The sequence below is a fragment of the Mus caroli genome, unplaced genomic scaffold, assembly GCF_978045245.1.
Source record: "Mus caroli unplaced genomic scaffold, Mus_caroli_1 scaffold_7, whole genome shotgun sequence".
NCBI lineage: Eukaryota > Metazoa > Chordata > Mammalia > Rodentia > Muridae > Mus > Mus caroli.
This window is the reverse complement of record NW_028227262.1, coordinates 134,222,446-134,235,262: the sequence shown is the minus strand read 5'-3', so window position 1 is coordinate 134,235,262 and position 12,817 is coordinate 134,222,446. Positions and strand designations below refer to the sequence as shown.

The window sequence follows — 12,817 nt, the reverse complement described above, 5'->3', positions numbered from 1 at the left end:
GCATTCCAGTTAGCAGACAAGTATTCTTGAAGTTGCCCACACAGGTGCCAAAATGGAGAGATGCAGCACCAGAAGTACTGTGCTTTGCAAAAGCCGGAATGGGTAGTTCTTTCACCTATGAGCATTCCAAAGATTAATTAAACAAGGAGAAGGAATGAATGGAGCCTGCTAGTGATTGGTTCTTTAAGGCTTGACACTGCAGAATGAGCAGCAGAAAAAGCAGTGGAAACCTATTCATTTATTTTGTGAAAATTTGTTTTCTTTCTCTTGCAGCTGACTACGCTACAATTTATGTTTCTTACTTAGTGTGTGTTGTCTCTTTCTTTGTCTTTCACTAGGCAGCATGGCTACAAAATTATGACCTCAAGGAGGCATTCTTTGAACTTGTCAGACTGTTGTTTCTTTTGGTGACAGTGCCCATATCTTTCAAAACTAAGGCATCTCACGTAATCAGCTAAATGAATAGTGACAGCTAACATTTTGTATTTAAACTCCTGTCAGTGCTTAAACATAAAAACCTTGATGCAAAATAAATCAACTCCCAGCGATGTGCAAGTGAAACATTCTGTTCAAACAGTCTCTGAGACAATTGGATTTAAGCACACTCCCTTTTTTAGCTTATAAAATACTATAGCTTTAAATGAATTTGAAAAAAAATTAGAGGTTAAAATTGAATTGCTAATGGGCAGTGTGTATAACTGAAGTATCCACCTGCATCCATAACCATAAAAGCTTTGTGGAAGGGAATTGGGCATTAAACAAATAAATCTGAAAGATTCCCACCTCCAGCCCCCACCCCACTCCCATTCTTTCGGCTTCCCTAAAAGGTTTGCTGAATTGTTTTTGGAAAGACTTTGGCTGTTTATGGCTTGTTTGTTTTTTTGTTTAGTTTAGTTTTCTTTTCTTTTCTCTAGTTCACACTACCTACCTAGCACACAGATTCAATGCAGTTCTGAAAGAACGCCAGTCGACCACATCATTTATTCCATTTTGAAAACAAAAATCAATATAGCTATAAAGTGACCCATAAATTAGAAGTGGCTCCCACGATGTTTGCTCTGCGCTGCCTTTCTGAAGACCCCCTTTGCATTTTTTCTTCACCTCTCTGTTTGAACTGCAGTCTCCGTAAGAGGCTCATTAGGGGACATTAGGGACTGGAGCTAACCAGAATTCCAGAGCTTGCTTTGCTCTTATTAATGCATAGTAGAGTAGAATGCATTTAAATATTTCATAGGCATTCAGTAATTTGTGTGTAATCGCCTTGTTAGCAGACCAGTAGACATAGAACAGGCCTGTGAAATGGTGTTAGTGATTGCATGGGTAATTTACAGACCTTTGCCACTAGAAAGCATTATTGGTGGCTAGTATGAAGCTGTGAAATAGAACTAGCAATAAGTAAAACAAGAAAGTTAAAAAAGGATTTCTAACAAGCATCTTCTGGGATAACAATCCCACTTGGTCCTTTGTAAGGACCCATAATTTATGACATAGGCAATATATCAAATGCGTAAGATGGTATCATGGAGAATTCATATAAAAAGGGTATTGGCAACATTAGTTCCAACTTCCTGCAAGGGACATGATTAAATGATTTATGAAATGTCCCTTTGCATATGCATTTTGAAACAGCAATTAGGCACTGACTGCAAAAATCTACCAATCCTCTCATTTTTCAGCATTATCTCATCCTTGATTTATAAATCATAGAGAATTTTTGAACAGCAATATGTAGTACCTGAGATGGTTATAAAAACATAAAAGAGAATAATTTGAGCACAAAATAGTCATAAATACATAAATTCATAATTTAATGTTAATACTTAGCCTATTTATTTGGTCTTATTGATTTGTATTTATATCCGACACTATTTCTGTACTTTGATTGGCATAATTAAGTAGGGGGGAATGAATAGGCACCATTATTTTACATATCACTGGTAAACAATAGCAGGGAAAGGATAAGGGAGATGTGGCAGAGGTATGTATGTGTTTTTCAAGTTCTCAGTAATCCACTGGAGGCTGTTCTATAAATGATCATTGAAGGGCTGCAAGCTAGCCTATAATTACAGGAGAGAAAGTGGCAGCCGTGGCATTTCATAACTATGTGTCCTCGAGAAGTGCTTTGTGAGTTTGTCACCAATGATAATTTAGATAGAGGCTCATTACTGAACATCACAACACTTTAAAAACCTTTCGCCTTCATACAGGAGAATAAAGGACTATTTTAATGGCAAGGTTCTTTTGTGTTCCACTGAAAAATTCAATCAAGACAAAACCTCATTGACTATTATTGTAGTCTCCAGTCTCTATTCTAATAAAAGCTGCAGAGATAAATTGAATAGGTCTCTAAGACCCAAGAATATAATGCAAACATATTGTACTTTTTAAAAAGTTGTTTTAATATAATTATCACTAAGAAGTAAACAAGTATAAAAATTTTCCTTTAAAAAATGGTTTTGTGCAAATATATATGTTATACTGAATATACCTTTTCAGGTAAAACTGCAACATCTATTTATCTCCTGGGCTCTATTTATATCCTAATCTTTATGTATAGCCTTTTAAAAATATGCATCTTTTAGGCTGATTGCAGGATAAATTATGTGTGTTTTCCCTAAGAGTTCCTGGTGGAAAAAAATATCTCACAAAAATACAACAATACCAAACCATAGGGATGCAACAAATTATCGTGTTAATGTTGCCAGGACATTGCTTTGCTGTTCATTAAAATTTAGGGGACAAAATCTTTAATTTTAATGCCATCTTGTTTATTAGAAATTAGTGACATTTTCCACCACTCACTACCCCTGGCTTACTTTGGCATCCTCTGCCTTCTTCTCAGAGACCTTTAATGATCCTAGCCCTCATTACAGCCAGGTTTCTAGCAGATGGAGCTGGAGCTGAGCGAGAGCAGACAGGAGGAGTGGGAAGGACCTCTCATGTGCTCTGGTCACACAACTCCAGCTTGACCTGATCCTCCTCACGATTTTGGCTCCCAGTTTTATCATCAGCCAAGCCTGGCAATTATAGAGAGATGCATGGAGGTTTTGTTGCTATAATCAGTGAGGAGGTGTTAGAACAAACTGGCCTAATTTATCGAAGTTGGAGTGGAAAGGAACAAAGGTTTCTGATGGCTGAACCTAGTTGTACTAACAGATATGATCTACTTGTTTACAAGTTAGCTTTGAGTCATTGATACCTTAAGTCTTCATATTGTACGGCAAGTGCATCTGTCTCTGCATTATTTTCTGCTTCATGTGCTTCAAGAAGCATAGGTAAAAAGGGAACACAACTATTTTTTGAATTCCACCTGCTCAGAATTACAAAAAAAAAAAAAAGCTTCAGAGATATTTTAAATGATATTGAAATATATATAGGTAAATGCATTAAATTCCTAAGTATGTGCTGTGTTCAATAAACCTTTTCCCTTTCTGTGTCTCTTAAATTGCTGTCTTCACTCACCTATTGGTTAAGTAGTTAAAAAGAACTGAATTACCCGAAAATTACTTTCTTAATTTGGGAAGACATCAAATAAATAATATCAATTACAAAGGAAAAATTATTGGATATTTTCATGCTAATTTAAAATGCTGCTGTATTAGGATTTTTTTTTTTTTTTTTTTTTTTTGCTTTTTGTTTTGGTTTGGTTTGGTTTTTGGTTGAGTAAGATATCATGTATTGGAAACATCTTCAGCCCTTGTGTATAATAAATAATGAGCACACAAGTTAAGATTAGAGTAGCATCTTTAGGATGTCTTCTTTCACTGTGTTTATGTATGTCACATATACATCCCAATTAGGACTATTTATAAGAAACGTCAATCTTATAACTCTGAACCTTCAGTATATATCACAAAATAGTAACAGCACACGACCATTAATTGTGGGCATGGATATTTCTATGGAAAACTCCACAACTCTTGCATAACTCACAACCCACCCAGACATAAGATATCTCTCACTAAAAATCAGCATAGAAACACTCTTTTTAATACAAATGAAGTAGAGAATTGCCTCTCTCTCTCTCTCTCTGTTACACACAAGCGGCACACGTGCACACACACACACAGTCTTGTTTGTTTGTTTGTTTGTTTGTTTGTTTGTTTTTTGAGACAGGATTTCTCTGTATAGCCCTGGCTGTCCTGGAACTCACTTTGTAGACCAGGCTGGCCTTGAACTCAGAAATCTGCCTGTCTCTGCCTCCCAAGTGCTGCGATTAAAGACGTGTGCCACCACGCCCAGCTACACACACTAGTCTTTACAAAGCAGCTGCTGAAAGCATGGTAATAATACATCATGACTTCTACTTGTGCTCTGTAAGAGGATAGAGAAATGTTTTTCTTTAACCTGGTACATGAAGAGCCTCTTTGTGTGACACAAATAATTTTCACGAAACATTTGCCTTCTTTCTCTATGGCTTCCAGGCTTTGAGCTTTCCCACTGCAGAGGAATCTACAAGTGCCCTATAGAGGCAGTGCCTATTCAATGAGGCACATATTGCTGGGTCAACATCACTTCTCACTCTGTTTCATGTCTTGTGTTTTATAGGCACCTTAACAATGAGCATGCATTGGATGACCGAAGCACTGCCCAGTGTCGGGTGCAAATGCAGGTGGTGCAGCAGTTAGAAATCCAGGTGAGTCCCATGCTCCCTTGATGTGCACTCTTCTCAGAGTTCTGGTGTGCTAACTTGAGTACTGAGCAAGTGGTTGGATCTTCCTGGCTACATCATATTGTCTTTATAACACAATACCTGTTCAAATATGTGGAATTTAAGTTATTTTTAACTTAAATTCTAACAATTGATAACAGGGTAGATTTCTATACTTTCTATATCACTTGTACCTATGTAAACTTCAGGTCCTGTTGTATATATATTCAGATATCCTCAAAATTCCTGTCAATAGTCTCGCTATTGTAGACTCAGTAGACATAAACTCCCATAAATTACGACATCGTTGCACAGACAGTCTTTATACAAGCTAATCTGGACTTTCCTGTGCCACAGGATTGTGCATTATAACAAAGGGGCCATGCTTTATAATAATGTGAATGAACTGAAGAATAGCTTGATATCTTTGTATACTGTATTTAGAGTTTAAAACCTACAACACTTAATTTGTCTTTGGCTAACATAGTGACAAACAATGTACATATCATGTTATATATACTGCAAGAATGCTATCAAAGTTGTATTTTTCCAAAATTAAAAGTAAAACAGAGTTTTTAAAGAAACAAAATAAACAGAAATTGTAAGATCTCAGAAAGCAATGATAACATGCCAGATTTTAGTTTTCTTCTGGTTTGGCACTCCTTTAAGGCTTCCTCTCATATGGCATCTTTAAGATTTTTCTGCAAACTAACTTTTTGTTTTGTATAGTTGAACACTTAACTTGGTATTTAGTCCTCTTTACTATTCTTTCCACTGTTTCTAATCCATCATCCTGTTCCTTTTTTCCAGAAAAGGGAAAACATTTAAGTTGCAAAATAATGGAGGATATGTAATAATGTTTCATTGTCAAAGTAGCACAGGAAGCTTTGGCTACATAGATCTGTTTACCTTAGCTAAAATGTAGACTAAAGCATAAGAGGTCATCTGATGATATGTCTGTACTGTGACCAATTCTCTCTCTCTCTCTCTCTCTGTCTCTCTCTCTCTCTCTCTCTCTCTCTCTCTCATGTCTGACTGATGGAAAAGTAAGGTCCGTCAGTTGTAATGAGACCCAGTGCAAGTGTAGATGCAGACTCGGTGGCAGAGTTCAGCATTTCACACTGCCTGGTCTCTGTCACTCTATTGAATTAGATTGATGATGGCAGATTGCAGGGGGCACTAACTGGACCTCGGTGGGAATGCATGAAGTCTGTAGACAATCCTGGCAGGCACTTCGCTTTGAGAACCCTTCACCCCTTCACAGCTGTCGGCACTAGTCCATTGCTAACAGTGTCCACAGGACTTTGAAAAGACACCATGGGCCTTCTAATTTATGGTTTCGGTAACTTGTTACTGTCGGAGCAACTGTGACCTCAATTCTCTTATTGACAAAAAGATGAAGTGTTATTTGTTTTCCCTGACCTTTAACATAAGAAAAGCTACAAAAAGTTTTCTCCTTCTCTAGCTAAACTTGCATTTCCTCCCCGCTAAGTCTCTCATCCCAGGCTTTTATATGCAGGAATCATTACTGGGAGACAAGCTCAATGATAAGATGTATCGCTGTGATAAAATAGCTGGATCAGTCATTTCTAAACCGCCTCTGATCTCACTCTTTCTTAACAGCTTTCTAAGGAACGCGAACGTCTTCAAGCGATGATGACCCACTTGCACATGCGACCCTCAGAGCCCAAACCATCTCCCAAACCTGTAAGTGCATATTGCTTTATAAACAGTAAATAGCTATACTGATGTAACAGACTAAGAAAATGAGCCATTTAGGGACAGTTAGAAAACAATGACTGTGATGAAAACTGCAGCAATAAAACGAAAGTAAAATGCAATCGCTTGTCAAATTGTATGTTTCTTCTAAAGTAATGCTATCTTTTACAAAATCCATCCAATCTACACTGTGGGTGACACTAAACAAAGTACACCCATCAGTGCGCAAATCACTGTCTCGCGGCCGAAGCCAGGGGGAATATCTTTCTGTGATAGGTTTACAGATATTAAAGGGAGACGGACTTTGAGCCCCCCCTCCCCCCCAAGAAGCAGGATCAGTACCAATCGAAAATAGAAAGGTATGTGCTGGGCCCAGAAGACTCAGATCAATCACAAGAGACATATAAATGGACTACTTTTTTTTTTTTAATCAAATGTTTTCTCAAAAGTATCTTAGTATTTTGTAGCCAGTTTTGTCTCATTTTGTTGATGGTTTTTTTCAGTTAAGGTGCATTTCACACGTTGGGATGTTTCGCCATATAGTATACACTATCTGAACTTGAAGAGCTTATCCCCAAGGGATAATGATCCCTTATAGAAAACAAAAACTACAGTTTCTCCTAAAAACGTGATACCTAAGCTCCACCTGATAATTTAGTCAGATACACAGACTATGAAAACGAATATACTGTTATCTCTCCTAGCTGACGTTTGCATAGAAAATTCAATAAACAACAGAGTGACTTTAATGAAAGTTTGTGGGATATTTTTCACTAAGGGTCCTGCAGAGCCTGATGGTTAGGGACTGCCAGCTTGTTTCTCCCTGCACTACTCTGGCTATAAAAAGAATACTCAGTTTTGTAGTGGGGAGGAAACAGAAGACAGAGTACATTGTCTGATTTTCCTTTAGTATCTCTGCATCTCCTGTTCATTAATATGATTCAAAATGTGCCTTTTTTGCATAGATACTGTATTTATTTAAACTCTTCTGAGGCATTTCTGCAAAGACATTGTAGCTTTTCCTTTGTGCCATATGGCATAGAGCGCCCTAAACATATTTTTAATAGAAAGAAAGAGAAGGGTCTCTTTGTGAATCTGACATATGACATTTTAAAATATAGAATGTCTGCATTTTTAATTTTAAAAATAAACTTTTGGGAATCTTTTGATACAGTATTTATGACTTTCTTTTCAGTAAGAATTTTTCCCCTCATAGCTTCTATAGTATAATGTAGATAATCACAAGACAGAATAATTGTCTCATAAATCCATCAGGAGTCTGCAGCTTGTTCTTTTCCAATTAATTATTCAATCAGTAAATTTTTTAAAACTCCAGCAGCATGGTTACATCTACACTAATAAAGAATTTTCAGCCTATAATCCAAAACAGAACCTGAATGAATAATGTAATTGAAGTATTACATTACATAAACCACACATGAAAGAATTGCTAATTGCGTTTGATGGTGGGCAATTAATACAGAATCTTAGATGAGCGATTTAAAATGAGACCACAGTTTAAAGTTCCCCTTGGAACTAGCGATATCTGAAGTGGGAAACTGCTCCTGGCCTCAAATTGGTTTGAAAGAAGAGTGGTCAATACTCACACCCCTCAAAAAGACCCTAAAATTTATACACTGTACAAAAGAAGCTTCAAAATTGATATGATAGTAGAGATTTATGGTTTCATGTGCAGTGGCTCAGTTGAGACGGCCCACACATTTGATAAATATTAATAGCATGAATTTATTACCAAGGAGAAATGAGCTCTGTTGGTTCATCACCGCACCCTTAACAGCTATCAGTACATGAACACAAGGTGCAACCGCACTGTCTATTATATGACCCCATTTACTCTCTGAATGGTACTTCATTAAATGGTACCTTTTGGCCATGCTATGGATGGATGAAAATCAAAGTTATCAAGGCTGCGAGTCCTGAATAATGAGTTTCACCCAACCTTGACTATATTCAGATGAGCCGAGCTACCTAAGTGCTCATCCTGGCTTTTACATGCTTCCCTCTAGTTAATAATAAATTCTATTTTATCAGTTTCTAAGTGCACGCCTACAAACACAGTATGCTCATTATTATAGGATGCAGGGTAAGTTACTGGAACATTGTAAACATGAATGGCTTGCATAGAAAAAAAGATGTACTTCCCGTGTTTTGATAACTTTTGATATGTTCAGGAAATGCAGAATCTTGTTGGATATTCATCGAGAGAGATACCCCATTGGTCGACGATTTGACATTTTTCTGGCTTTTACTTCTCCTGCTTTATGCTGGCTTACTCTTTTTAAAGTATTGCTTGTGGCTTGGTTTCTATTGTATGAGGAAGTTGTTCTGTTTTCCTTTATAAAGCGTACAGATGTGCAGCATGGATGACATGGCCTGAATATAATGTTAAGCATACATTCTCTGTTACTGTAAAAACAAAACAACATACACACAGAGAGATGCACCTGGGCCTTTCTTCATTTCTCCAACTACACAGGCAGACTCTGGCATATCACAGGGAAGCTTACACCAGTGGCTTTGTAAATGTATTAAATGCAGCATTTAGTAGCATTATCTCAGCTTTTATTTATGTACGTAACAAAGAATTCCCAGCCCAGTCTGCTGGCTTAGAGTAGGAACAGAATAACAGTTTGTGGTTTATTGAGAACAGATGCACTTGGGGATGCCTTCAGGGTGCCAGTCGTTATTATTAGACTGCTAATGTGCTGCTTCTGGCTGCTGCCCAAGAAAGAAGAACAATTAGCTGGCATATGTTAATTTTTGTTTCCCTAACAAATCTCTCTACTGACTAAATGTGTAAAACAAATCCACAAAGAAAGATCAATCAATGGTGTACACATCATTTTCTCCCCATTAAAAAAAAAGAGAGAGGTTTATCTTAAGAAGTGTATGTGGGATTTTTAAAAGGCAGGTGTTACAAAATTATATACGAAAGCTGGATAGTCACTGTCTAGCCACTCCGCAGCAACTTTATGGAGGACCAGGACAGGAAAATGAGTTTCCTTCCTTGGTTATGCAGATTCCTATGTAAAATGAAGAGGGCTGTAGCTTAGCGCTGACGAATGCCATTTCAACATATAGGAGAAATCCTATGGGTTGGCCTGCATAACAATTTTGCTAATTGGATACTATTTATGACAAAAGATGTGTGGTAAATATGGCAGAGGTGAGATGAGTTTTTGATAACGAAGAGCAGGGCCTCTCTGAGGGAATAAGGAAGGGCACACTGTTAAACAGCTTGCATACATTCTCACCTTTTTTTCCTTTTTTCTACCCTGACACCCACTTTCCAGGGTACATCAGCATTAAGTGACACTGTAATCATAAATTGAAAATGATACTTGCAGAGGAATTGGCAAACTTGACATTTCATTATATTTGTTAACACATGCCACCAATGATTGTTAGTGAGGAAATTCCATTTCCCTCTCTCCATCTCCAATCAGATTTAATTTGAAAATTTTCAGCCTCCTCCGGCTAATTTGCAATTAAGACAATTTTGTTTGAATATGTAGTAATGTCATTACCATTCCACCAAATTAGCAAGGAGACTAAAGGTCAGCGTAAAATTTTCCAGCTGGCTGAAGCCTCTCAGCTGAGATTTGGGACCATGGGAAAAAAAAAATTCTGGCAGCAACAGAATAGCAAGTTCCTCTTAAGTCCTATTGGTTCAAACCACCAAGTCCCACGTTCTTCTTGTTGCTGCTGTTGTTGCTTCACTGGGGGGTGGGGGTGGAGTGCTAGAACTGTTTAACAACAGGGGCAGTCAATAATCAGCAACGGGCTTTTATTTAAGGGTATACACTTTGGTTGAAGTCTGGTAGGAGAAGAAGGAGTTAGGTAGTCCTGAGTAACGCTGCAGTAGATTATTAGATAACCTCTAACAGCATTCTCTAATTAGAGTTCTTATGATACAATTTCATCCTGTAATTAGTTGAGATTGGCTGCTTCCTTTTGCGGCTTATTAGTGGCAACACAGCTGTAGAAGTGAATCCATTCTCATTTGTCAAACCTTTTTAAGTCTTTTTCTCTTGTCTCTCTACCTTTTTCCCGCCCTTCTCTCTGGGCCTTTGCAGCTAAATCTGGTGTCTAGTGTCACCATGTCGAAGAATATGCTGGAGACATCCCCACAGAGCTTACCTCAAACCCCTACCACACCAACGGCCCCAGTCACCCCGATTACCCAGGGACCCTCTGTAATCACCCCAGCCAGTGTGCCCAATGTGGGAGCCATACGAAGGCGACATTCAGACAAATACAACATCCCCATGTCATCAGGTAGGATATGAATACTCAGTAGAGATCTTTTACTTCGGGAGAGGAAGACTAGATGAAATGGTCAGAGCCATCCCAGGGCACGCGGAAACTCAAGTCAGGATTTATGGAGTGATAATTGTTTTATTCCTGGTAAATGCGGGTGGAGGCGATTCCCTAAGCACATCATGATGAATTGTTCTGAATGGTTGTTCGGGAAGGAGAGCTCTCCCCATTAGAGAAATTGAGAGATGTGTTGTCAGGATAGCCCATATTATCACCTCAATTCAATGAGATCCTTTGATCTCTGAGGGAAGCCGAGAGCCATCCAACATCTGCAGGTAATGCTCTATGATAAGAGCCATTTAAAAGGACATGTACAGCGAGCACCATTACAGTTGAGCCTCTGCACAGATGTATCAGTCTTTATCAAGCGCTGCCTCGATGCGGTTGGACCAGGGCTCCTGACGCTGGCCTACTTATTTGTTTAAGAGCATCTTCACCGGAAATGTCACGTGTGTAAAAAGTCATCTTCTCTCATCTCTTCCCCTTTTGCCCTCTTTTCCATTGAAGCAAACTACCTTGGGGCATCTGGATAATAACAGTCACGCCCCATAACTGGATCCCAGAGCCCTCTTTTTTACAAAAAGTGAAGTTATTTTCAACATGGGGGTTGGGAGGGGCTTAGCTCCTCCTTTGTTAGATGGCGGCAGATGCAGATGTCAAGAGTTGATCCTGTTCTACATTAAGAAGTATTAGAGGAGCGAAGTAAAGGTTACGGCAAGGGGCAAAAGTCCATGTAAGAACATGCCTAAACCACCCGCTTAAAAGAGGACCTGGCTGGTAGGGGGAACAAAAAATCCTCAGGCCAGCTGGTCACACTGCTCCGGAAGTACTGTGAACATCTAGGGGATGCCTCATTTGCACTGTGCGTCAGAAATGGCCTCTTTTATATAATTCAATTCCACTGTCATGCTCTGTGTCCTCACGGCCAGTGGTTTCTCACCAAATCACTTTACCAATACTAAGGAAAAGTATGAAAAATTGATTCTGTTTCCCTTTGCTATTAGCAGAATTAACAGGTCTTTTTTCTAATTATTTATTTTTATAGAGATTGCCCCAAACTACGAATTTTATAAAAACGCAGATGTTAGACCTCCCTTCACTTATGCAACACTCATAAGGCAGGTAAGTAGAGGGAAAATTAGCTTGGGCTGATTAAATTAAAATTCATTAATGCTTAAAGGAAGGCTTGGATGGGGAAGCGTCATCCAGCCTGCTTAGTAAACCATTATTCTCTGTCACTGTGTATCTTGTCTCATTCCAGGCTATCATGGAGTCATCTGACAGGCAGTTAACACTTAATGAAATTTACAGTTGGTTTACACGGACATTCGCTTACTTCAGGCGGAATGCCGCCACTTGGAAGGTAACGCCAAAGTCCTCCTGCAGCCGGTCTGATACCCAGCACAGTTCTTTCCAGATAGCACCAGGAGCATTTATTTACATGACACAAGCAGATTAGTATCCGCTTCCCCTCTTTTTAACCTGCCTCTTGAATGGAATGAGTTCCCTCTCTCAAAATGACAAGTGAAAGAATAATTTTGCCTCTGATATAGTTTTCTAATTTGGTGCAATTAATAGCAGAGGCTTGGCAGAGAAACGAGGCCCTGACACACTAATTACAGCGTGAGCTCTCAATCATCAACACCTTTGTTAGGCGCACGATATTACTTTTTCTCTTGCATATTATTGGCTAATTAGTTTGAAAAATGTCTGTTTGGCTTGTGCAACAAATGGAGGCTGTAGGTTTTGTCCCGGTCTGCTCCTTTTGTACACATCATACCTCATCATCCAGACTGAAGCTGCCACGGGAGTGAGGGCCCTGGCTACTCAGCTGGAACTAAAAGAAAGTAAAGTGAATATTATCCTGTCAGAACATAAATGCAGTTTATTTACTTAGACAAAAGGGTTCATCTATACCCCTGTCCAAACAACTTCATTGTCTGGATCTTACAAGGAGCTAAAAAAAAAAAAAAAAAAAATGTTAGCTCTGTGCATCTATTTTTGGAAATGAGCAACGTCTGGAAAGATAAGGGCACTCAGCACAGACTAAGTGAACTGTTTTATTTTCATTTCAAAAAGCAGTCAGAAACATCAATTAGCCACAAG

At 38.6% G+C, this 12,817-nt stretch overlaps 1 protein-coding gene across 6 annotated transcripts in view; it reads left to right on the top strand.

Annotated features, from left to right (window-relative positions):
* Positions 1–12,817, top strand: part of Foxp2 (forkhead box P2) — a 543,295-nt gene that overhangs the window by 504,233 nt on the left and 26,245 nt on the right. For all 6 annotated transcript variants that reach the window (XM_085840817.1, XM_085840813.1, XM_085840818.1 and 3 more), the window contains 5 exons: positions 4,549–4,636; positions 6,275–6,358; positions 10,468–10,669; positions 11,757–11,833; positions 11,973–12,074. In XM_085840817.1, the coding sequence (XP_085696943.1) occupies positions 4,549–4,636; positions 6,275–6,358; positions 10,468–10,669; positions 11,757–11,833; positions 11,973–12,074 (553 nt within the window). The remainder of the gene's footprint in view (positions 1–4,548; positions 4,637–6,274; positions 6,359–10,467; positions 10,670–11,756; positions 11,834–11,972; positions 12,075–12,817) is intronic.